Raw genomic sequence first — 27,074 nt, 5'->3', positions numbered from 1 at the left:
CTTTTAGCAAGGTTTCTTTGCCTTAAGAGTTTAGTAGTCACAACAAGGCCTACATCCATTTGTATTACTCAAATTTGACAAGAGAAATAGGATAGTGGAAATTGTTCTTTAGCATGGATGGCTAAATTAAAGATATTCAATGCAAAGTCGTCGTTATATTGGACTAGGCTATAAATAATCATATTGCGTCACACCAATTTCAACCCTTGATTTGAATCATAATTCTGTTCATGTCCTTGTGTTGGTACATATCCTATAAGGATGAAGGTCCGTCTCTACCCTGAGATTTACCCTCCTCGATTTTGACACTTGATTTCAATTATAGTCTTATTCTTGCCCTGAGATTAAACTTATTGTATAAGGTTAAGGGGTGCGTCTCGACTTTTAAGATTCACCCTCCTTGATTTTGACACTTGATTTCAAACATTATTCTATGGGATAATTAGTAGATTAGCTACTTCTAGGTTTATTTTTACAGAATAGTCACCCAATGTTTATTTCAACAAAATTAGCTAAAGCCAACTTTGGGTTTACAAAACTAAACAAAACAATAACTTTTCCTCTTTGGACATTTTTACCCCTAAAACTAACCATACCTTCACATTAGGCACTTACGATTCGCCCTCCTCGATTTTGACACTTGATTTCATTCATAAATTTATGTTTGTCCTTGTGATTATAATTTTTCTATAAGGTTTCAAGTGCATTTCCACCTTGAGATTTCCCTTCCATGATTTTGACTCTTGATTTTAATTAATCATAATTCTACTCATGTCCTTGTGATTATATTTATCCTATAAGGATGAAGGTGCATCTCCACCTTTAGATTCACCTTCCTCAATTTTAACACTTGATTTCAATGATAATTCCATTCCTGTCATTGTGATAATACTTAAAGGTTGAGGGTGTGTCTCCACCTTGCAATTCACCCTTCACAATTTTGACACATGATTTTAGTCATAAATCTATTCTTGTCCTTGTTATTAAAATTCTTCTACAAGGTCAAGGGTGTGTCTTTGCCTTAAAATTGACCCTTCCTGAAATTTACTGTAGTCATATTTTTCTCCCTACCCTTGTGATTGTATTTGTCTGATACGATTGAGTGTGAGTCTGCACCTTGAGATTTGTGATCTTCGATTTTGACACTTGATTTCAATCATAATTTTATTTTGTCCTTATTATTCTACTTATCCTATAAGGTTGAGGATGCGTCTCCCCCTTGCAACACATCCTCATTAATTTTGACACATGATTTCAATTATTAATTCTATCAGTGTCCTTGTTGTGATTGTACTTATTGTATAAGATTGACGGTGCGTCTCCAACTTGAGATTCGCCCTCCTTGATTTCGACCCTTAATTTCAGTCATAAATCTAGGCATGTCCTTGTGAATATAATTTTCCTATAAGGTTGATGGTGTGTCTCGACCTTCAGGTTTGACCTCCTTGATTTTGGCATTTGATTGTAATCATAAATCTATTCATGTCCTTGTGATTGTAATTATCCTAAATGGTCGATGGTTTGTCTCACCATTGAGATTTGCCCTCAATTTTGATACTTTATTATGATCATAAAACTATTTCTATTCTTGTGATTGGCTATTTCTGTTCTTATGATTGTACTTATTCTAGAAGGTTGAGGTGCTTCTCCACCTTGAGGTTCACCCTCCTTGACTTTGACACATGATTTTAGTCATAAATTATACTCTTCCTACAAGGTCCACCTTAAGTTTCACCACTCTTAACTTGGGACACTTGATTTCAATCATAATTCTGTTCTTGTCATTGTGATTGTATCTATTCTATAAATTAATATTTAGCCTCTTTGATGTTGATAATTGATTTCAATCATAAAACTATGCTGGTTCTTTTGATTCTAATTTTCCTATAAAGTTGTTGGTAGATCTCCACCTTCATATTCGCCCTCCCCGTATTTGACACTTGATTTCAGTCATAATTCTATCACTGTCCTTTTGATTGTACTTATCCTATAACGTTGATGGTGAGGCACTAACTTGAAATTCACGCTATAGCCGCTCCTAGATTTCGACACTTGCTTTCAGTCATAAATCTAGGCATGTCCTTGTGATTATAATTTTCCAATAAGGTCAAGGGTGCGTCTCCTCCTTGAGATTGTCTGTCATCTTTGCCAACTAAACCACCTGAATGTCACATATAAATATTATATATTTACTTTTTCTCTCTCAATCTACATATATGGCACAATAATATGCATGCATGCATCCCCTAGCTATTGAATGTAGAACATCTATCTACACACATCTAATTAACTAACATTCTGTGCTTGCAAGAATGCATTGAAGTCATCCCTTGCCTTGCGCAGACGGGGTGTGATGCAAGAAGCCGGTGACGCGGTTCTACTGGTTCTGGTAGAAAATCGAACTTGATGATGATGCATGCGTGATGATGATGATTCGTGTGACTTCCTAGCTGGATCTGGTTTTCTTGATGGCAAGCCCTTCTTCATCATCATCTGGGACCCGGCCTTTCCCTTATTCTGATTACTGTCAAACACGAGTGTTGCTGTTATCGGAAAATTTTTTGCATCCACATTTCCATAGTTCTGGATCAACTCCAGCGGCAAATCGAAATACAGATTTTGATGCTGATGCGTTGATGAAGACCGGCAATCAACACCACTAGCAACACTACCACGATGAAGATGATCTTCGCCGTTGCCAATATCAACGTCCTCGTCGTCGTCGTCATCCCTAATTATTGCTGATGAAGACCATGACCCACATTCAAATTTTTCCAAGGAAACTGTTCTTGATATGACAATATTCCTCACCTTCTTATCGTCTCCTAGTGCTGCTTCTCCATTAATATCCTTTTTGGGACGACGACCTCTTCTGTGTCGCTTTCCCTTACCAATGAAGACTGCAGGCAAGAACATACACATGAGAGCACCACATTTGAATCTCCGTCCATCCCTCTTTGTATTGTTAATGTTTGGTGCCTTGTAGTAGCTGTACTGATGATCTTTCTCTTTGACACCACCACCATCACCACCCCCCTTGTTGTCCTTTTTGTTGGTACCGCCGTGTGGTGAAGTCATGCTAGTGATATCAGGCACGCAAATATGCCTGCTAAGAGAAGTATTAGACAGTCTTCTGGAGAAGAGATGGAATTCATCGGAGGGAGCAGAGGCTCTCCCCTCCCCACATGACTTGCTTCTTGATAAATAACTTTCAAGCCCAAAGCGGGAGAGACCAAAAGTTGACTGCCGAGAGAGTAGTGCTGCAGTTGAGTGTGTTGGCAGCGAAGAAGACACCGGTTCCTGCAGGTCCCCATGATCACCACCACCTTGGTATTGGTTTCTGGCTGTTGATCTCTTCTTGCTCTTATTCATATGGTGAGAGTGAGACGGCAGCAGCAGCAGCCCAGAGGAAGAAGAAGAAGATGATGATCGAGGGGAGGCTGTTATGGAAGCTGGGAGGCTGACACTTATGAAATGGTGCTTTGGAGGAGGCAGAGAGGGAGGGTTTAGGCGGATAATTGTTGATGAATCATCAGGCGGAACGCTAATTAGAGTGGGCGGGGGCAACGATAACAAGCTGGGATGAGAAGAAGAAGGATTATTATGAAGATTATGGGGCAGGGGCGGGCCTTCCTCTTCTTCTTCTTCTTCTTCTTCTTCTTCTTCTTCTTCTTCTTCGTACCTCCTCATGTTCACCAATGTAGAATGCTGCTTTTTCTCCTCCTCCTCCTCCTCGTCTTGATCCTGAGCAGTCGTCATCATCGACAATTGCAAAAGATCATCTTTTTCGTCTTCGTTGTATTTATGATGATCCATTATTGGATCCAGGGATGAGTAGTAGTTGTTGGAGGTTCCTCTTCGACTACATGATGCAGCGTGCAGCAGCTGCAGCGACATTATTGTCCTACGTACGTGTCAAACCAATTAAGGGGCCGCCCGGCCGGCGTCAAAATTTCTGACGATGAGGATGGATCAGTGAGGGTACATGTAAGCATCAATGCATGGTGGAATGGTATGGCCTTAATTTGAAGGAACAAGTAAGTCCTGATGGATGATCATATATATCATCGATACATGAAGGAGAAGATATAGGAGGAGGAGGAGGAGGAGGAGGATCCATCATATCGATGACAGTGTGAGGGGAGTGATCCTTGTCTTGGCCTGATGCATGATATATAATTAATTATTCATGAGATGGAACATGGAGGGTAGCTACGTGCTGAACATTATTGCATCATCTCATAAAATTAACACCATAAACCCTAATTCATTACTAAAATCAAGATGTGATTTCCATGTTGCCGGCCCCATTCTTTCCTTCCTAACTCCACTAGTTGGCCAGTTGGCCTTAATTACCTTCCAAAAGCAGCGGAACCAACCGCGTATTCCATTCCATTATTTTCTTTTTTTCTTATTTTCTTTTTTCCTTTTTCCCTCTTAATTAAAAGTTAAAACTAACCGCTGCTTTATTTTCATTTATATTTTAAGGCTACTCTACTACTACGTCTCCTCTACCCTTTGAATTGCAGACAATCCCCGTATCAGGTGAGACGTAAGTATGCGTTGGTGCATATAAAATGAAGTCAATGGGACGCGCCTTCACGATTGGCGGCGGCGGTGGAGGCGGCGTCTAATATAATATAATCAACCCGGCCCCACGTACATACACTTGCAAACGAACCTCGATATTTATCGAATCGACGACGAGACATTAAATAGATGAAGAAGAAATATATTAATATTATAATCTGTAAGTCCCGACCCACGTCGTGCAATCACATTTCCCGCAGCACAAGCAAAGTAGTAGGTTTGGCAAAAAAAAAAAGCAAAGTAGTAGGTAGGTCAGGTTTATGGATCTTGCTACTAGGTTAGTGCGGAAGACATGGTGGTACTCAATAGTGGATGGACATCATGGGGATTGGATTGGGGATTACATTAAATATAGCTGCTGAAAATACTATGTACACATGTAATCAATTTAATTGAAAATAAACTATTTTTTCTTGAAAATGAATCGAAACCATAATTTAAGTAGTGGGGTCTAATGGAATTCACGGGGTGTCCATCCAACATTGGGCACTATCAGTCGGTGCCATTAATTTATTAATGTCTGTTAAATTTCTAGACCGACAAGTCGACAACACTTGAGACTTTTATTTGCGGCAGCTGCGGTCAATGGTTAGGATTAGGCCACGTAAGCAAACATAAATCAAACAATTGTAAACTAAAGTGCGGGGATATATGTATAAATACAAAATTTTATTTATACATTTAAAGGTTTAAAAGTGTTGAAATTTACAAAATCAAATCCTTGCCTCTACCCGACCCAATCCCTATGTGTTCCTCCGCTCCACCTTCTCTTCGTTCCACCACCACTGCCACCTGCAGACTTTTGCCGATTCCAGCCAACCCTTTCTATGAGTTCGTCTCTTCAGTGTTTCATGAATCAACAATTCAAGAGATAATAAAAATAATTATCTAAGGTGAACAACATCTCTTCATTTGTTTAAAAATGTATTCTTTCAAGTTCTCAAGTGTCTAAACCCTAGGGTTCTTTCTTCTCTAAATCAGAGTTAAAGAAGTTTCATCTTCGGTAGTGTGGTGGAGGGCAGTGGTGGTTCTTGTTTGTGCCGATACTTTGCAAAGCCTCAAATTCCAAGAGGGTGTTGTTAGGTTTACGAGTGTTGTGATGGTGTCACTCGTCTCTTTCGTCGCATTCATTGTGTTTGAGCTCTTTCTGTTTGGAATGTTGTGGATGATATTAGGCTGTTATCTAATTACCCATCTCTCTTTTGTAGGTTTAATTTCTTAATCTTTATGCTTTTCAAACCCTAAAGTGTCCTATGATGCAAAACTCATCTTGTGGAGTACAATTCCATGGATTTTCTTTTCGATCCTTCATCTTCCTTCTCCTCCTTAGGGGGTGGCGCAATCTTGTCTTTGACTTAAGATGATGTTTCAATGAAGGAAATGGGAGGCCAAATTTGAGAGAGCGAGAGGTTTTCTAGGGCTCAGTTCCGTGAATGGGAATTTAGAGATTCTTCAGGTAGAGGCAGGGATGTGATTTTGTAAATTCCAAATCTTTTAAACCTTTAAATGTAAAATTAAAATTTTGGATTTACATATATATCGTGTACTTAAGTTTACAACCGTCTGATTTATTTTTGTTTACGTGGCCTAATCCTAACCATTGGCAGCAGGAGGCAGCTACTGCCGCAAATAAAATCCGACATCCCAATACTTGGTGAGATGAGAGATCTACATCATGAATTAATGTACGTGATCTTCCTTTTAGAGACCAGACGACATTAATCTTTGCTATTTCTTCTCTTCTTCTTCGTCTTTGTTTCTCCTAGATGTGTCTGTGTATGCAAATAAATTTGAACATGGACCACAGAGATGTCCACTCTTGCAGTTGTGTTATTACTTCCAATTTTGTTTGGTTATCTCATATTAGTAAGGTTTTTTAAAAGGAATATCCTGCCCCTATGAATCTCCTGAAACAAATCCAACCCTCTAATCTCACACCAAAAAAAATATAGGGTAATTTTCATATGGACTCCCTGAGGTTTGGTCTATGTCATTTTTAGTCCAAAAAAATTGAGACTTTGGATATGCCTCCCTTGTACTATAGAAAAAGTCAATTTAAGGACAAATTATTGTTTCTATGACCAATTTGCCCTTATTCTTTTTTTTTTTTAAAGGCAAATTTCATTTGGACCCCCTGAGGTTCCAAATGCAAATAAGCAACATAGATGAATGCGGCGTTATATAGCGCATGTTACGTAGATCATGCGGGACAAATTTAATGTGTTAGAAAGGTGAACTAATTTCTCAAAAATATTGAAAGGAACAAAAGATGTGTGGGACATAGGATGCGGTAGCATATGCCACACAACTACACAGCTTGCATTATATATAGATACAGGGAGAGGATTTCCTGTGGTACGTATTAGTACGTTGGTCAATCTACATACTATATGAGGGTTATACATTTTCTCCCTTCCTATTGGGATTGACAGGTAGTCTAGAACAGAGAAATTAATAATTCAAGAATTGGATGTAGACTCATCTAACCCATCAAGTCCTTCTCCAGGGGCAGCTTGCCTCTCCCCAGTAAACGGAGGATCCAGGTTTGGTTTTCCGTTTGGTCCTTTGGACCCATAGGTTTTCCCAACTTTACCCCTACCGTTCTTGATTAATGGACCATCACGTCTTTTCGTTGGAACCCAAGCTAAACAATTACGCGAACAAATGAGGGATGAAGTGAGTGATCCATGAATATTTCACTCTTACTGTTGATACGAAATCATGTTCGTCCGTCCCTGTCAAATTCCTACAAAATACGTACTCAGCCTTGGGTGGTTGAGGTACGTCTCCGACAAGCAAGTCAATACCAATAAGATATGATCACAACTACTCAATAGAAAATTCAACTAATTGATCACACAGAATATGAATACTTACTTTGTTATGCCTATCTAAGGCGTTTATATAGCGTAAGATATTAAAGATTGACTTGGGATATAACTCTGAGAAGAGTTATTTACTGATGTCTCTTGGAAGTTCTTTCCTACTCAGGTACTCTCAATGAGATGGTCAGTCATATCATTAACCATATGGTTGGACCAAATCCTTTTGGGCTTAGTGGTCGGACCATATACTCACGGGTTAGACCGGATGGTATAGAATGACCATATTGGTTATTAACACTAACTAACTTTGTTGAGGTGGAAAATTGCTGTCAAATTCAGTTTGGATGGGGTGGTTTCACGTAATTTAGGGGGAGAATGTCACGGATGGACAGGAGATAATGCAGCTAGTATTTGTATGAGTTGCCACGCTCTTGTCCTTTTGCCCGTCTCTCTTTGTTTCTTCTCTGTTTGTTGGGGATCGTTGCCGCGAACGTCTCACAGACAGAGCAAAACAAAGGAGCGGCGCCGGGATAGTGGAGGAGAGAGTTCGCGATTTTTTTTTTTTTCTTTCTTTGCCTCTGCAGATTGTGTACGTGCGAGGATTGAAGTGAGAAGAGACATGGGATACTGGAATTCAAAGGTTCTTCCAAGGATCAAGAGGGCTTTCGCTTTCGAGAGAAATGGAAACAGGAAGGCGGCCGTTGATGCATGCAAGTCCTTCGACGATTCGAAGGTCGGTTTGTCTTTTTACACACATTACACATATATTATATATGACTCTCATGTTTGCTCTTTCAGCTAGACTCTCTCCTATGGTTCCCATGGGAAAAAAGTTACGTACTGATAGTTTTGTTGTACGGAATCTTATTTGGGTTCGGCTTGGGTGGGTGGGTATTCAGGAAGAGATCAACAAGGATTTTGATGAGAATAAAACTAACCTTCAACCCAAAGTAATCGAAGTTTATGAGGGTTCCTCCACTGAAATCAAGGTCAGATTCTCCTCATCTATGTTAAATTTATTACTTTCTTTCTCTATTTCCATGTTCCAACTGACGTCCAATGATTCTCTTACAAAATATGTACAGGATTTGGTCAAGGAACCTACCCATGAAGGACTAACGAAGAGTCCCGAAGCAGTTCAAACATTTCTCGAAGAATTAGTGAAAACAGGTAATCTTTAGGATCATTTCTTTTTCTTTTTTCTTTTTTTCTTTTTTCTTTTTTCTTTTTTCTTTTATTTTCAACAAAATAAATAATACTAATACTAATAATAATAATACTAAATAAAAATATATAAATAAATTTATAATCTAGTATTCTACCCACAAAAAAAATTATAATCTAGTAGTTATCTAATAATTTTAATTTCCTCTACAAATGTATTAAATTGTCTCAGTGTCTATGCAGAGTTTCCCGGGTCAAAGGAAGTTTTTGAAGCATCTTCCAAGTTTGGACCAGTGCTGGTCTCTGGACCAATTCTGTTTGTGTTGGAGAAGGTCTCAACCTTAGTAATAACAGAAGAGAAACCCGCAGCAACAGCAACAGCCACAGCCGAGATAGCAGCACCTGCGGCGACAGAGGCAGACACTCATGCTGAGACAACTACTACAAAACCACAAACGACAGAGGAGGCAATAAACGTGAAAGACAAAGAAATAGCGATAGAAGAAGTCAAGAAAGAGGAAGAGCAGGAGGTAGTGAAAGTCACAGAACCTGCAGCTGCTCCTCAAGTCGAGGAGACCAAGACAGTGAAAACTGATGAAATAGCCTCTGCTGCCTTATCCAAACCACCCAAGGCAGAAGAACCCCCAGTACACTCAAAGCCTTGAGGCCTACATGAATTAATGAAGGAAATCATCCAATAAACTCCTGATATCCATGTTGAATCCGTAATCTGTCATCCTCCTCCTCTCATGATGCGGTATTCTTTGATGGATTTGATCTTTGTTTGTGATCTTCTATATATAAATTTCATGGATCATGGGGATGGTATCCGCATATTGTGTGTAAAGTTATAGTGATTTTGATTTGAGATTTTTATAGATTTTTGTTTTTTATTTGTGATTTTTATTTGTGTGTAAGTTGTAACTATTACATATACCACAGATATAGTCAGAATTTGCTAAGAGGTACCGGTCATTACCGACTGAGCAACCCTTTGACGGTTTTTAAAGTTAATTTCGAATTTTTCTTCTGATCATCATAAATCTAGCTCAGTACTCCTTTCATTTCATAAGTTAGTTGCTAACTCATAAAAGAAACAAATCTCTCCCATTATCAAAGTGATATGTGTTTTACCACGTACTTGATTTAGCTCTTGATTTGGTCATTGTTATACCCAAAAGGACCACTTCGGCTCAACCAGGGTTGGTTCCCTAAGATCCGACTATCCCCCAACCAATACTAAACCAAGACAAAGAGATGTTTATCTGATGGCTAGGATCACGCTGCGGAGCCTTCCGTGAGCGGCTTGGATAAATGCCCAAGCTGTAGGAAAACTAGGAAAAGTTTTTATTCATTATGCAGCCAAGCTTCATAACCTAGTAGAAATTTATCTCTAGAGAAAGGATCAAATGGTTGAGGAAAGTGACCGCGAGTCAAATTTTGACGACCATCCTTCAGTAAGTATAAATACCCTAAACATATACAGGGCAAAGGTGACCCAATTCACTCATAATATTTTATCACCCTTGAGGCTCTGCAACCAAAGTCTTCTTCTTCTTGTAATGAACTAACTTAGTCATCTGAGGACTGAGGCAACCCCGAACCAAACACGGTCAGCCCCTTTTTTTATTCGGCGATCTTGTCATAATTGGACACAACAATTCGGTGTCTATGGGAACGATAGAAAAGTCACGATAGTATGCAAGAATTTGGGGGGTGGAAACTCTATCCGGCCATGAGGAATGGCAATGATAATCGACCTCTTTAGGATTGCCACCTCTACCACTGCCTCAAGACCAATAGCAGCAAGTAGCAGTAGCAAGGGCATCCCAGAACAAAACTCAAATTGAACTCCTAGAGTTTTGGTCCTGAACAAGAACCACAGCATAGTTTCAAATCTAGTTCACCCAACACTAATACCAACTTCTGAAGAGGAGATGAACATTATTCTATGACAACAGATGTTGAACTTGTATGGCTTGCTTTGAAGCCTCGTGTACTATATTTGTGTCCTGGAGAACCCTAACATGTTCATAGTTCGAGGATAGGAGACTTGCCAATCAGAAACTCACAAAGACAGAAAGGATCCAATTGGGAAGATAGGTCGGGAGATAGGAATACCAACGGCCAGAATCCACAAGATGATCAAGTTTTGAACGGGAACGAAGCTCATGGCCACAAAGGACAACTAAACTACCGAGGAAGAGACACAAAGAACAATCCAAGGTACGGCTAGGAGCAAGCCAAATGGGAACCCGATCTCCACCAATTTTGAAGAAAGTGTACATACCTCTCTTAATCGCACAAGGAGAACTACAATAGCGGATGGGAGGCATGAGTGCCCGAACGAGCATCTGAAGGAGAAAGATGGCCGAGATCCTGATGTATTCATGTAGCTCTTAGTAGGAACCTATTTGTACCCAAAATAATTAGGGTGCTACCCCCCACCCGGACTCAAGATGCCTACTTTCTCTCTAAATGATGGGAAGAAGAATCCAATTGAGCATGTAACCCACTTCAAAGCGATAATGACCATAGAGGGCAATAGCAACGAGACCTTTTGTTGGGCTTTTCCAACCTCTTCACGAGGAGCAACGCTAAAATGGTTCACCGGACTGAAATCCAGGTCAATTCAAAGCTTTGATCAGCTTGTGAGGATGTTTGTCCAATGTTTCTAGAGTGGAATCAAGAGTCGAAAGACTGAAGACAGTTTGTTCGTAGTAAAGTAAGTCGGAACAAGTCAATTATGGATTACCTAAACCGCTTCAACAAAATGTTCGAAGAAATTCAAGATCAGATGATTATATAGCCTATAGTGCTCTGTTTACAAGGATCACCCATTCCCAACTATTAGAGTCCTTGCTTCAAAACAAACAAACCACTTATACATACGTATTGGATCAATGCCGCAAGCAAGCCATGGTTTCAAAGATTATCAAAGCCCAGAGGGAAGAGGCAAAGTGTCTCATAAATATGGAAAGCATTCAGGACAGTAGAACCATAGGTAGTTAGAACCGGTATAGGGGCTAGAATTATCGGACAAGTTATCAGGTCACCAGAAGCAAGAATTACACACCTCTATACACCAAGTTATTGGAGATATTGATGCAAATAAAGGACAAAGGGTTGTTGAAGTGGCTGGGTAAGATCTACACCAAAACTGAGGAGCATGACATGAAAAAATATTGTCGGTCCCACAAAGACTAAGGTTACCAAACGGACGAGTGAAAAAATTTGAGGGTAGAGATTGAGAAGCTCGTTGCTGAGCGGCACTTCAGACAATTTGTGAAGAAGAACGACCGACCCAATAGACGTTCTCCTTTCTTCAAGGAACGAAAGCATGAGTACTTAGAAGATAAAGATGATCAAGATGACCGACTAGAAGCAAAGAAATTTAACCATGGAGAATAGTCTTAGTCTCCGATATACAATGTATTCGGAGGACCAAGTCAGGTCTCTATCAGGTATTCAAAGAAGAGCTAAATTTGTAGGATCAATAGAAGTTTTCCAGAAAGGGAAGTTTATGGAGCACTCGAAGCCAATCACATTCACGAACAAAGATTTGAAAGACGTCCAAACCCCACATGATGATGCCACTTTGATGAAAGTCAGGCTCGCAAATTGGGACATGTACAAAGTATTAGTAGATATAGGATCCTCTACCACCCTGTTGTCCTATGAAACCTTTCAAAAATTGAAGTTAGAAGATAGCATGTTGATGCCTATTGGTGCACACTAGTACAGTTTCGCAAGATCCTCGTCCAAAGTAGAAGGGAATGTCTAGCTCAATTTGAGGATTGGGACACATCCACAGGATACCACTATCTAGTCTACTTTCATGGTAGTGTGTGACTTGTCCACCTACAATGTCATTCTAGGGAGGCCAACACTAACCGCACAAGGGTCGATTGTATGTCTTGGATACATGCAGGTGAAATTCCCAACAAAGAATGGAGTAAGAGAGTGCTCATCCAACCAAAAATCTTCACGAAAATGATATCTAAATTTCATGAAGAAACAAGAGAAGATATTGTGTTCTGGAACAACAATGGCAATAGACATTTGGGATGATCTGGATGAAGAAAATATGTATCGAGCCAAGCCTATGGAGGCACTCGAAAGAGTACAACTTGCTCTGGAAGATCCGAGCAAAGGGACCTTCATTGGCTCCAAAGAAAGAAGGAGTTCAAGGAAGCCTTGATGACTTCCTGAGGAAGAATAGAGACGTCTTTGCCTGGTTGGTTGAAGATATGTCCGAGATTGACTAGAAGGTAGCCAAACATAGTCTTTGGTTTGGGAAGACTACAACGCTGGTTATCCAAAGAAGTCGAAACTTCCCTACAAAGAAGCATGAAGCCATCGAAGCCAAAGTATAAGAGCTTGAGCAGTCTAGGTTTATCCAACCGATCGAGTGTCCAACCTGGCTCGTGAATGTGGTAAGCATGCCTAAAAGACTATTACCTACTCCCCAGGATAGATCTATTGATTGATGTTACTGTATGCCATTACGTACTCAACTTTATGGAAGTGTATTCCAGATATAATCAGATTCTTAGCATCTTGACGACGAGAAGTACATTGCATTAATGATCGTTCGAGAGTGTTACTATTACAAGGTCATGATGTTCAAGTTAAAGAATGCAAGAGTAACCTACCAAAGGGCGATTAACAAGATCTTCAGATAGCAAATCAAGAGGAATATGGAGGTATATGTCGACATGCTCGTGAAAAGTACATCGGGTAAAACACTTAACTAGCCTTGAAAAAGTGTTCACAGTTTTGCGCAAATACAAGAAGTGGTTGAATTTGGACAAATGTGCATTTGATGTGTCATCTAAAAATTTTCCAGGTTTTAATGTTTCTTGACGAGGGATCAAAGTAAATCTAGAGAAAATTCAGTCGTTACTTGACATGCCTGCCCAAAAAACCACAAAGAAGGTCCAATGTTTGACAGGGCGAGTAGCAGCACTCAATTGTCAAATCGGAGATGCAATGCTTTCTTCAATGCTTTGAAGGGTGTGAGTTTGGGTAAGACAGTTGCAAGGATTGACAAATGCCAAAAGGCTTTTGAGGAATTAACAGAGAAGCTCAGGTCACCCCCTTTACTTGCCCAACCAACTTTAGATGAAGAACTACAAGTATATTTAACCACCACAAGCTTGGCGATGACTACAGTATTGATTCATGAAGAAAGATGTACAACGCCCGCTATATTACGTGACTCATGTCCCAAAAGATGCGAAAACTAGATATAAAGAAATTAAAAAGCAAGCCTTGGCCCTTGTCATGGCAAGTCGGAAGTTATGACCTTACTTTCAATCGCTCCGATCTTATACTTACAAATTTTTCGCTCAAGAAGATTTTTCACAAGCCAAACTCGGCTGGTCAAATCGCTTTGTGTGTGGTGGAGTTGAGCGACTATGAGGTTGAACTCAAGCCCTGAATAGCTATCTAGGCCCAAGCTCTAGTCGATTTCGTGGAAGAAACAGTTGTTGCAATTGTATAAAAGGAGAAGGCATTGCAACCAAGAAATGATGGCAATTGCTTGTGGACAGACTGAGTAATTTGTCGAGGAGTGGAGCCAGGTTAAATATGTTAGCAATACTCATAAATAAAAAGATGACATCGAGGATGATGTTTCATAAAGAACTAAAATGGAAAGATGCACCTGAGTCATGTATAATTGACGTATTCCTTTAAAGCTCAAAGGAAAATCCTTTCGAATTGTCATACGACCAACTAAGATGTACAGTACAAAGTATTGGACTATTAAGAAGCATCACATATATGGATAAACTCGGTGTAGCAAAAATGAAGATGCTAAAATGGATGAGTGACAAAACTAAAAAAAACAAAAGAATAAAGAATGATTATATTAGAACAAGAAGTCTAGGAGTAGCTTCGGTAAATAACAAGCTATAAAAGAGTCATTTAAGATGGCACTACCACATCCAAGGAAAGCCTGTGGACCTGTACAAAAAAGTGATTTCATACAAATTGAGCGAATTAGAAGAACTAAGGACAAACCTAAGGAGAAAATAGAAGTAGTTAGAACGAATATGCATAGCTTAAGCCTTGTATCTATCAAACAAAATTAATTTGAAGGCAAAAATCCATTAGTCAAATCACATATAGTGGTGGATAAAGCATATTGTTGTTATTGAAAAGTTACTTCGTCATTGACAAATTGTAGATTCACATGTGACAAAACGAGTTAGCATGTAATAAGAGACTGCACATTATCTACACACGTTAATCTTTGAAAAACATGATTGGCACATGTCAATGTTCTGCAAAGCTTGACAAAATTCTTCAAGAGTGGCTGACAAAGGCAAATTGTTGTTTATTTCTAGCATATACCCTAATCCATAATTATTAATGTACACCGCAGATAAGTTAAATATGTTATTCATTGTGCTTAAGCAAGAACAAATAGAGAAAATTTAAGGTGACGTCTTATTTCCTTTGGTCTCAAAGTCTCTACTTTTTAAGTGAAATCACCTAACTATCAGCAAATCGAGAATCCGGATCATCACCCTCGACGGGAGCACAGAGTGCTCCCCGACGGGTTTTCCACCACAAAAAAGGTGGACCCGGACCCCACCACTGAAAATATAAAAAAATAAAAAAAAAACCCTCCCATCACCACCCTGGGCCTCCCTGTTTTTTGTGGTGGTAAGCTGTCGGGGGACGGGTCGCAGATCCGGACTCGCAAATGGAGGAGCCACTATTCCTGACACCAAGCAACACGCAGCCCAAAATATAAAAAGAGACGATCCTTTTCGCAAGAAACTACTGACTTTAGAAAAGAAAAAGAAAAAAGGGCCCAACGGGCAAGTTACTAATACAAGAATTGAACATAAAGTTGTTTCCTGGTCGAAGAGGTGAGAAAGGAAAGGAACACAATTGCTTCAAATCCAACTATTCTTTCTGGGTATCAGGGCCATATCCTGCTTAATCCTTTCCAAAGTCCGCACTGTAATGAGCGCTTGACTCCAGCTTCTTGGCTTCATTCAGTTTCCGGACAGCCTAACAGCAGAAGAGGCAGAAAATTAATAAGCAAATGATTAGCCACCTTGCTGACAAAAAGAAGATGACTACTTGGTACAGCTGATTTGAGGCTATAAAAGTCGACTAAAAAAAGACATCCTAATCAGCAGTGCAGAACGATCTTAGGATCTTGTATACAAAATAGATACCCAAAGTTTTTTCTTTAGTGGTCCTCTACCCAATGACACAAGTCACAAAACTAGTGCTGCTTTTGTGCAAACCCTCAGCCTTCCCATTTCACAGACAAATTTCCAGTGAAACATTAGCAAATGCATTTAATTGGCTACTTTTTTGCTTTTCCCCAAGTACTGCATTAGCATTTACAATTCCACTCATTTACATGATATGGCCCTGTTTGTTTCAATGAAAGAAAAAATTGCTTCAAAAGAGAACGTAAAATTTTAATTGTTGAAAAATGTTCCATTTCTTTTAAATGCTAAAGGGATCAAAAACTATTCAACATATTAAACATTACATTTTTGAAGTGACAATTTTTTTGGGTGGAAATTTACATTGAAACAGAAGAAGCCAAACGAACAACACACTTTTCACAAATAACAAAGACAGAAAACTAAGGAGAAGATGGGGGAAGAGATGAGAATACACATTATGGAAGAAGTAACCGACAATGTCAACCCCGACTGATATATTGGACATTGGTACTACCTTCTAGTTGCATAATAATTTTTCAAGTGGAAAATTATACGAGGTGGGACACTAGGCTTCCATCCTAACAAATCTTTTACTCAAGCATCAAATGAAGCCGGATAGGATCTGGTGCATGAGTTCTTTTTATTAATGCCGGAAAAAAGATGCAATATGTCGACTATTTTGTATGTTTAACCATCTCCCAAGAGTATATAATCGCCATCTTTGAAACTATTCACCAAAACGGAAAGGAGTATGACAGCAACCCTGCTCAGTCAAGCTGTGTGAATGTGTCTACTTTGATCAATAAAGAACCTATTTGATAGGCCACAAGATGAAATCCTAGAAAGAACCCAATTAGGAGCCAATATACAAAATATGGGATGAACTGGTAAAATCAAGAAGGTCAAAACTAGGGTTAGAATTTGGTAGAACCTAGAGTTTGATGGTAAGCTAATGTCAAGTGAGTGCAGGAGGTCTATCAATGAAGTTAAAGGAAATCTAGGGATTTGACTGCTCGGAATTCAACCAAATTTGAATGGTTTTGTCAAGAGGATATGAAGAGTAATGGGTCTGACTGGAAGAGAACTGCCCAAATTGCAAACTTAGATCTCCTGCAATCTAACCATTATAACTGTCCCAAACTTTAGAGATCATCCCGACATAACCATTATCTGCTCTCCAAGTTTCATTCCGATCCAAACACTACAACCTATATTTATGGTACCCCAATCAACTAAACCCAAAGTCCTAAAACCCAAACTTTTGAGTGAAGACTGGCTCATAGTTGATCCTCTTCAATCTAGGGCTACATCAGATATGGATCAAAGACTGGAAAGATTATGATGCTGATTTCATATTTATGGATCAGATGGTGAGAGACAGAATAGGAAGTCTAGGTATTCTGCCGGACAGGATTGGACCAACTTTAGATTGAAGATCCCTACACCTAATGGTACTCGTGCAAGGAGGAATGCGCACACCTGAGGCCTTCTCTAGGCAGCCAAATTGCAACACCATGGCACAAGACCCAAAACACCAAATAGAGCTTTCCAATCTAACTTTAGTGAACAGCAATAAAGAAGCTCTAAAACCTAAACAAGTTGGACAGTCAGATCCAACCATCTAAAGAATTCATCAATTAGACAAGGCAGGGACCAAATGGGACATCGCAACCAGGAAATGAAGAATTTCTCATGAATATGCTGCAGTCCTATCTCTTTATATACTAGACATTCTTTTTCAAACAGATATACCTTCATGAAGTCTTCATGGATAACATAATCACGTTCAGCACGGATTGCTGACATTCCAGCTTCAGTACAGACATTCCTAAGATCAGCCCCGTTGAATCCCTGCAACAAATGTAACATAGAACTTACAAGTAACACAACACAAGATACTTCATGTCTGAGTCTCACCAACTACAACATGCATGATTTACCTCTGCGAGTTTTACTACTGCCTCATAGTCTATCTCACCATGTTTGGCAATCCCAGCAGCATGTATTTTTAGGATTTCCATTCTCGATTGTTCGTTGGGCAATGGGATCTCAATTTTTCTGTCCAGTCGACCAGGACGGAGAAGTGCAGGATCCAGGACATCAGGTCTATTGGTTGCCATAATCATTTTAACCTTCAAATGATGAATCTTCAGTTAGAAAGCTGTTATTCGAAAGCAATAAATAAAAACAAATTGACACAAGAAAATCCAAGTCGATATAAGAACATCTCAACATATTAATACATCCATTCCTTCTGCTTCATGCAGGGGAAAAGTAATCCAAATACATCAGCTATCGGTATTTTCAGTTGAAAGGAAAAACAACACCACCTGTCCAGAGTTAGTGTCTGCCCAGTGCCCAAGGAAGGATTTGGAGAGTAACCCTTCTAGTGTCCCAAAATCTTGTCCGGCCCATTTACATCATGATACAGATCACAAGCCCATCTGCTCCCATAAGAACAAGCCATACAGCCAGCCCGGCAAGGTTTTAGGATGCAACTTGTGAGAGGCAGCCAGGTAGCACTATAAGGCATGTTTTTGTTGGTTCGATGGAGCATCACATAAAGCAGCTCCCCACTCCAACTAGAGGCATGAACGAAGAAGAAAATCCAACCATTGTCCACGTCACTGTTCACATGAACAGTGTCCTAGCTAACATGTCTTATTTGGGAATGTTTAGATCTTGTGGGCAAATCAAGTAGAGAAAGATTCTATCCCAATGCTGCCCAAGTTTAGCCCTATTTTCACTAATAGAGAGTATATCTTACCACATTACAACAGAATCTTTGCTAGTTTCTAACTTCAGTTAGTTATATTTTCTTTTTGAGTTTTACATGCACCCCCTCAAAAAATAAGCCAAACTCATGGCACCCCCTCAAAATAGTACGAAATCACCACTTAACCCACCTTAAACCATTGTCTACTTCTATCGGTTAACCTATGATTTCTAAAGCCTGAACTGGGGTTTACAGATTGATACCACTCATCATTGGACCCATTTGGAGTAGTGTACAACGCATTTCGAGCTTTCCAGTCCTCAAGTAGCTTCTTATTGGAACCATTTTCTGGAAGAGCATGAAAATGTTTGTTGTGCAAGATAACCAGCAGCAGTTTCTTTCACATCCTTAATCTGTTTCAGCATATATAGTTAATGAATGCCATTTGGGTTTCCAAATATCAACATTTTCCTAACAGATGTTAAGATGATGATTCTGATAAAATGATATAGATGCTTTCACAGTTTGTATTAGCTTCAAAATAAACCACCATGGAGAATGTGCACCCAACAAAAAACAAGAACAAGAGGAAGAAGCGAAGTCTTGAAAGCCAGTTTCACTATAATTTCAACACCTGCTCGAGGAAGGACCTTTGGTGAAATCTCCCAAAACATCCATCTCAATGAGATCCACTTCAAAATCCTACTCTACCTCCACTCCAGCTCTCTTTGCAATTCTATCATCACTCAAAAGAAGCCTTAGACTCATCTAGTGACGCTGTGCTTGATTACAAACTGTTCAGAAACAAAGGTGGAGAAGACCCACTTTGTTGAAGAGCACAAGGTCTCTATGGGTATTTGCGTCCCAGCTGGCTGCACTCTTGAAAGTCAGTGTGGAATCAGGGAGAGAAGATAGCGGTGGTGGTTATTACCAACGACAAAGAAGAAACTTTTGTTTCTCACTCCAATCACGGATTTCTCTTTTGAAACTCTTGAACAAAAACTGAGAATTTGTTCAGTTAACTGCTTGGGTTTGAAGGTACAAGTCCATGAATGTTGGGTTTCAGATCATCAATGCTCAAAGGTTTAACAAACCAAGGGTCTTGTGGATTTGGGCAAGAAACAGTTCTATTGTTTCAGTTAATTAGGAAGAGCATAAATGTCATTTTAGAATGACCCCTAACTGAAACTTTAACGGTGTGAGTTTTAAAGAGCCTAAATTTAAGGCGTGATTTTCTGAGGGAGAGCCATGAGCTTGGCTTGTTTTTCAAAGGGGTGCATGTTAAAAAAGCTTTCTATTTTAGTTGCTTAGCTTTTATTTGATAGTTCATATTTCTGAGACTTCCTATTTTATAAGGCTTAGCTATAAATTGACCATTTTCACTGGAATAAAAGTTAGTGTTGACGAATCCTGGCTGCAAATGATCTCCCACTAGTTTCATTGGTTCAAGGTTGACTTCTTTATTACATCTCGCATTGTTATTTCATGCTTCACAGAACCACAGCCTGGTAAATGAGGTTCCTGGTGCCCTAGTTTGGTGACAAGTGATAGTGGTGGTTACAGAAAATAATGCAGTACGTTTTTTCACTCCAACAATCAGCAACTGCAGCTTCCCGGACTAGTTTATCTGGACAGAAATACTATCTAGAAAATCCTCTCTTGACAGCATTAGGTGTCAACAACAAAAAACAAGAAGCCTTCTCCCAACTAAATGGGGTTGGCTACATGGATTATTGCCTTCCAATCAATTATGTTTGAGGTCATGCTAGATACAAACTATGCATATCCTTTCTCACCACTTCTCTTAAGGTTATCTTAGGTCTGCCTCTAGCTCTTCTAGTTCCTTCAATTTGGATTATATATCACTTCTCCATATAAGGGCATTTATAGGCCTTTGTTGAACATGGTTGTGCCACCCCAAACGACTTTCGCATGGAAGAAAATTCAACCGAAATTATCGCAATTTTGGTCGAAATGTCTACAAAATCACAGATTTAAACAAAAGGCACATGACATGTACCATATTGTATCGTATTGACCGATATTTTGGTCGATACGACACATATTTCATGCCATTTCATTTCGCACCAAAATGACACAACCCCAGTTATAAAAATCACCATTTTCGACCCATTTATCGACATATCATCATTTCAAGCAGTTTCGGGCGATATCGCCTTTGATATTTCAACCCTATTTTGAACTTTTTTTTTTACTTCTCTTGCTCTCATCCCTCTTTTCACCTAATTTCTACAATTCCATTTCATTCAAACACTAGATTTGCTCCTCCATTTGTGGATTTTATCAAATCTTGCAAGGTGAGTAACCAAATTCCGTATTTTTTTTATTTTTGTTTTGTTTGTGCCTTGAATCTTCTTGGATTGCTTTGAAATTTAAGTATGTTTACTTTAGAGTGTTGATCTATGAATTTGTAGGGTCAAAATTAATTTTTTATTTTTCCTACTTTCTTTTATTTTTTTGTGGTTAAAAATTATTTAGTAAATTATGTATATTGCTACAAATGTATATGTATAATAGATGTGTTGAAGTATATGTAAATTGGAGTTTTACTGTTCACATTACTGTTCACGTGAACAGTGTTTTTACTGTTCACGTGAACAGTATTTTGCTGTTGTTTTGATTATATTTTCTATTTCTAATGTAGGAATCTTGCTACATAAGTTTTGGGAGTTTTTTTGAAAGCATAATTTCTATTTTGGTGATAGTTTCTATTTTCAGAACTTTCTATTTTAGGAGTTAGGAAGTTACTAAAGCTGTAATATTTTGTTTCCTTCTTCTAGAGGACAATTACTTGTCTCTCAAGTTATATTAGATTCATTAGAAGCTATAAATAAAAGTGCTCTGTGATTCTAGACTCTTCAGCTAAGAATCACAGGTCTTTTCTACTAGTTCTTCATCTCTCTTCTCTTCTTCTTCTTCTCTCTTTTCTTTGTTCAAGTTTAACTGCTATTTTGATTGTTTAAAGCTTGTTTTCTAACATGGCATCAGAGCTTTTTGAATCAAAATAGTGTTGTTCTCAATATTCTCTTCTGGAAAAAAAAATTCTGTTTCCTTGGTGTGCAGCCACCTAATGCTGTATATTATGGACTGTTAGATCAGATATTCATGTGAACTGATCTTCTCTACCTATTACCTTACTCTTACACGTTCCAGAACTTGGATACCTTTGTTACCTCTCTCTTTTCTTTTTCTCCTATTCTATCCTAAGGTTGCAGAATTTTTTTTTTTTTTCCTGCTCATTCTACTTCAAGTTTTGGAAAACTGATTTGAGTGCTAGCTACCTCAGTTTAATGTCTTCACTTACACGTGACTCAATCATGAGTACGGCTGAATCAAAAGGATCTCAAGGAGATCATGTAAACGCTCAAATTACATCTATCAAGCTCAAAGGTAGTTCAAATTACTTGTTGTGGTCACAAGCGGTTCGGATGTACATACTTGCAAAAGGTAAGCTTAAGTTCATTGAGGATGAACCTCCTGCTGAGACTGACAAATCATATTTTAGTTGGATTCAAGATGATGCAATCATCAAAATTTGGATGTGGAATAGTATGGCACCAGATATTGCAGCGAATGTTATGTTCCATAAGACTGCAAAGGGAATATGGGATGATTTGCAAGAGACTTATTCCCAAGCTAAAAATATGACTCGGATTTTTAGTATTTATGAAAAGCTATTTCAATTTCAGCAAGATGACAAGTCTCTGCAGGATTATTACAACTCCTTTAAAGGCATGATGGAGGAGTTGAATGTCTTTCAACCTCTCATCATTGATATAGAGAAGCTAAAGGCCCAACGGAATGAATTTTTTGTGTCTAAGTTTCTTGCAGGATTGAACCCTGAACTGAAATCTGTCAAAGGACATCTTCTTGCTGGTGAGCATGTCCCTAATCTTAGTGAAGCATATTCTAGACTTCAACGTATTGCCTTGCCTGAAGGGAGTTCTCCAAACAAAAGTTCTAAAGGAGAAAATTCAGCCTTCACTACCTCTTATGGAAGGGGACGTGGTCGTGGTTCAGGGGGAGTTAGTAGGTCTTTTGGAGGTCGTGGTGTTCAACTGTCTGATAAGACATCTCGACTTTGTACTCATTGCGGTAAAACAGGACACTTAGTGGAAGCTTGTTGGGCCAAACATGGAAAACCAGAGTGGGCCAAGCACCTTGCCAATCATGCCGTTTCTGATGGTGGTACTAATACTGTAGCAAACAACGATAGTGGTTCTGGATCTTCTTCAGGGGACTTGTCTAAGACTCTAAGAGATGATGTAAGCCAAATCCTTCGCCGATTGCAAAATATTGAAACTGGCGCTTCCACATCCACTAGTACTTCTGCTGCCACACTTTCTCATGCAAGTAACACAGCACTTCTCACTTCTACTCCCACCCCTTGGATCATCGATTCAGGGGCCTCTTCCCATATGATCGGTAAGTCATCACTTTTTAGCTCTTTTTCTAAATCTACCACTAAAAATTCTATTGTCATAGCTAATGGGACTTCCACACCTATTCTAGGCTCTGGAAGTGTTTCTCTTACACCTTCTCTTACTTTATCATCCGTACTTCATGTTACTAACTTTCCTTTTAACTTATTATCTGTTAGTCAATTAACTAAAGCACTAAACTGCTCTGTGACTTTTACTCCCACTTATTGTGTTTTCCAGGACCTTCACACGAGGAAGACGATTGGTGGAGGGTGGGAAAGGAACGGACTCTACTATCTGGACTATGCTACCCCTATTGCGGCTCTTTCTGATGATTGTGTAGATGCTCTCCAGTGGCACTGTCGTTTAGGCCATCTGTCTTTACCTAGATTAAAAATTTTATTTCCTTCTTTTAAATCAGTGTCTAGATTAAATTGTGAAGCGTGTGAGTTAGGGAAGCATCATCGTGCCACCTATCCTCCACGCTCTATCTCTCGTAGTGAGTCCTTATTTTCTCTTGTTCATTCCGATATTTGGGGCCCTTGTAGAATTAGTAATAGGCATGGTTTTCGATATTTTGTTACTTTTGTGGACGATTTCTCCCGTCTTACATGGTTGTATCTTTTAAAGGATCGGACAGAGTTCTTAACTACATTTAAAAGTTTTATTCATGAAATTCGGACTCAATTTTTGCTTCCTATTAAAATTTTTCGATCTGATAATGCTTTAGAATATATGCAACATGATATGTCTAACTTGTGTAATTCTCTTGGAATGATTCATCAAACCAGTTGTTCATTCACTCCCCAACAAAATGGAGTGGCTGAACGCAAAAATCGTCACCTCTTGGAGGTTGCACGCGCTATTTTGATTCAGATGAATGTTCCAAAGAGTTACTGGTGTGATGCAATTTTGACTGCTGGTCATTTAATTAACCGCATGCCTATGCCTTTGCTTTTTGAAAAATCTCCTTTTTCAATTGTTTTTCCCAATAGAGAACCGTTTTCAGTTCCACCCAAAATTTTTGGTTGTGTGTTTTGTTCACATACCACATCCTTTGGATAAACTTTCCTCCCGTTCTATTAAGTGTATTTTTCTTGGGTACTCACGCACTCAAAAAGGTTTTCGCTGTAATGATCCGGTTCTTTGCAAACAATTTACAAGTGCGGATGTGATCTTTTTTGAAGACACTCATTATCTAAGTCAATCTGTGTCTGTTGAAAATGTTTTGGATGATACTCCTCATATTCCCTCTTTAGTTCCTTCCACTAGCAATGTTCCTCTACAGGTTTATCAACGAAGACATAAGTTGCCAGAACATATTGTGAATAGTAGAGTTCCTACTAACAATATTAGCGGCTCTCCTTTAGTGGAGCCTGAAGCTGGCCCTACGGATGCTCCTTCTTCATCCTCTCCACCGGCGGATTCTTCTAGTGGAGATCCCACTCTGCCTTCAGATGACTTACCAATTGCTTTAAGGAAAGGTACTCGTACTTGCACTTTACACTCTAACATTGTTTATCATGTTTCCAATTTTGTTTCTACCTCTCATCTCCCTCCTAGCTTTCGTTGCCTTGCTTTGTCTATGTCTGCCGTTCATATTCCAACCCATCATACCGAAGCTTTTAAAATTCCTGGCTGGAAAGCCGCTATGGATGTGGAAATGGATGCTTTACATTCTCGTCATACATGGTCTTTAGTCAACTTACCTCCTGGGAAAGATGTGGTCCGTTGTTGGTGGGTGTATACAATTAAGTACCATTCTGATGGTACGGTTGAAAGGCTTAAGGCCCGCTTGGTGGCTAAGGGCTATACACAAACATATGGTGTAGATTATTTTGAGACTTTTTCTCCGGTGGCAAGACTTAATTTTGTCCGTGTCTTGATATCTTTGGCTGTGAATTATGATTGGACTCTTTTTCAGCTTGACATAAAAAATGCATTCTTATATGGTGATCTTCATGAAGAAGTTTACATGGAGCAACCTCCAGGGTATGTTGCTCAGGGGGAGGACAGTGTTCGCGTTTGCAGGCTTCATAAAGCGATTTATGGACTCAAACAGTCTCCACGGGCTTGGTTTGAGAAATTTAACAAGACTGTGGAGTCTTTTGGTTTTGTACAGTGTTATTCTGATCACTCTATGTTTGTTAGACGGCAGGGTGATTGTGTTGTCATTATGGCAGTTTATGTTGATGATATTGTCCCTTCAGGCAATGATGTTGATGCAATCCATACAGTTAAGGCACACTTACAAAAATCTTTCCAAACCAAAGATTTAGGTGATCTACAATATTTCTTGGGGATTGAAGTGATCCGTAGTAAAAAAGGAATAAGTTTGTCACAAAGAAAGTATGTGTTAGATCTTTTGACTGAGACTGGCATGCTTGCTTCTAAACCTAGCGACATTCCCATGGATCCTCAGTTGAAGTTAGGACGTGATGATGGTGACTTGTTAGATGATGTCCATCGTTACAGAAGTCTTATTGGGAAACTTATTTATCTTACTGTTACTCGTCCTGATATTTCTTATTCTGTTGGTGTGTTGAGTCAGTTTATGCAGTCTCCTAGGAAGGCTCATTGGGATGCAACGATGAGAGTGCTTCGGTACCTCAAGAGTGCTCCCAGAAAAGGGCTCATCTATCGACCAAATCGGAGTATGGACTTGGTTGCCTTTTCTGATGCAGATTGGGCTGGATCCGTCACTGATCGCCGGTCAACCACAGGTTATTGTACTTTTCTTGGTGGAAATCTTGTGACTTGGAAGAGTAAGAAACAATCCACCATTGCTCGATCTAGTGCTGAAGCTGAGTATAAGGCTATGGCCCACACCGCTGCTGAATTGATGTGGCTTCGTTCATTGTTAGAGGAAATTGGATTTCCAGTTTCTGCCCCTATGAAAATGTTTTGTGATAATCAGGCAGCCACTTACATTGCTAGTAATCCAGTGTTCCATGAGAGAACGAAGCATATAGAGGTAGATTGTCACTTTGTGCGTGATGCAGTGAAGAAGAAGCTTATAGCAACTCCTTTTGTGAGCTCTACTAATCAACTAGCTGATTTGTTCACCAAAGCTCTGTTCAGACCAAGTTTTCAGTCTATCTGTTGCAAGTTGGGCATGGGAGATTTATATGCTCCAGCTTGAGGGTGAATGTTGAAGTATATGTAAATTGGAGTTTTACTGTTCACGTGAACAGTGTTTTTACTGTTCACGTGAACAGTGTTTTTACTGTTCACGTGAACAGTATTTTGTTGTTGTTTTGATTATATTTTCTATTTCTAATGTAGGAATCTTGCTACATAAGTTTTGGGAGTTTTTTTGAAAGCATAATTTCTATTTTGGTGGTAGTTTCTATTTTCAGAACTTTCTATTTTAGGAGTTAGGAAGTTACTAAAGCTGTAATATTTTGTTTCCTTCTTCTAGAGGACAATTACTTGTCTCTCAAGTTGTATTAGATTCATTAGAAGCTATAAATAAAAGTGCTATGTGATTCTAGACTCTTCAGCTAAGAATCACAGGTCTTTTCTACTAGTTCTTCATCTCTCTTCTCTTCTTCTTCTTCTCTCTTTTCTTTGTTCAAGTTCAACTGCTATTTTGATTGTTTAAAGCTTGTTTTCTAACAAAATGTATGAGCTTCAAATTAATGTATGTAAGAGTAGAGACACCATATTGTTGTGATGTTGTTGAATCAATTTTTTTCCTGTTAATTATCAATGTTTACTATATATATATAAATTATTAAAAAATATTTAAATATTAAAAAAACTAATTAATTTATGTTCTAAATTTAAAAATAGGAGAATATTAGTGGAAGCATTTATGCAATTTTTGTGGAGCTTTTTAAGATAGTGTGTATTTTATATATTTTTAAATTATTTATTAAAAAATACGTCTTCTTTTTTTTATTATTTAAAAATAGGAAGTTATTATTAGAAGCATGTATGTAATTTTTGGAGCATAATGTGGAGCTTTTCAAGATACTAAGTGTGTATTTCTTGTATCAGGCACTCTCTTTTAAAGATGTCAGACATAACTTGGCAACACAAGCGTCCACTAACAGTTAATAGGAGGAAAAGCGAGTATAATTACTGCAAAAAACAAATTAGAGGAGGTGGAGCCACTAGACTGAAGGTGCAT

General features: G+C 38.9%; 2 protein-coding genes across 3 annotated transcripts in view; one reads left to right on the top strand and one right to left on the bottom strand.

The window, feature by feature from the left end:
- The first annotated feature begins 8,034 nt into the window (after positions 1–8,034).
- Positions 8,035–9,244, top strand: LOC149006085 (plasma membrane-associated cation-binding protein 1-like). Its single transcript, XM_089136041.1, has 4 exons — positions 8,035–8,148; positions 8,315–8,404; positions 8,501–8,585; positions 8,823–9,244. Exons 1-4 carry the CDS (start codon positions 8,035–8,037, stop codon positions 9,242–9,244), a joined length of 711 nt encoding a protein of 236 aa, XP_088992167.1.
- A 5,363-nt stretch (positions 9,245–14,607) lies between these two features.
- The window catches only part of LOC149006084 (26S proteasome regulatory subunit S10B homolog B-like), a 43,662-nt gene continuing 31,195 nt past the window's right edge, over positions 14,608–27,074 (bottom strand). Inside the window, exons 9-11 of one of the 2 annotated variants that reach the window (XM_089168076.1) lie at positions 17,722–17,913; positions 17,534–17,632; positions 14,608–15,608 (exon numbers count right to left, since the gene is read on the bottom strand). In XM_089168076.1, coding sequence (XP_089024202.1) covers positions 15,534–15,608; positions 17,534–17,632; positions 17,722–17,913 — 366 coding nt within the window. In that variant the 3' untranslated portion in view covers positions 14,608–15,533. The remainder of the gene's footprint in view (positions 15,609–17,533; positions 17,633–17,721; positions 17,914–27,074) is intronic. The other variant, XM_089168075.1, reaches the window with a different exon arrangement.

Source organism: Hakea prostrata, chromosome 9 (genome assembly GCF_041222555.1).
Source record: "Hakea prostrata isolate BN-2017 chromosome 9, UWA_Hpros_2, whole genome shotgun sequence".
Taxonomy (NCBI): Eukaryota; Viridiplantae; Streptophyta; class Magnoliopsida; order Proteales; family Proteaceae; genus Hakea; species Hakea prostrata.
Note: the sequence above shows the minus strand (reverse complement) of the source record. Positions and strands in the feature narration are given on the sequence as shown.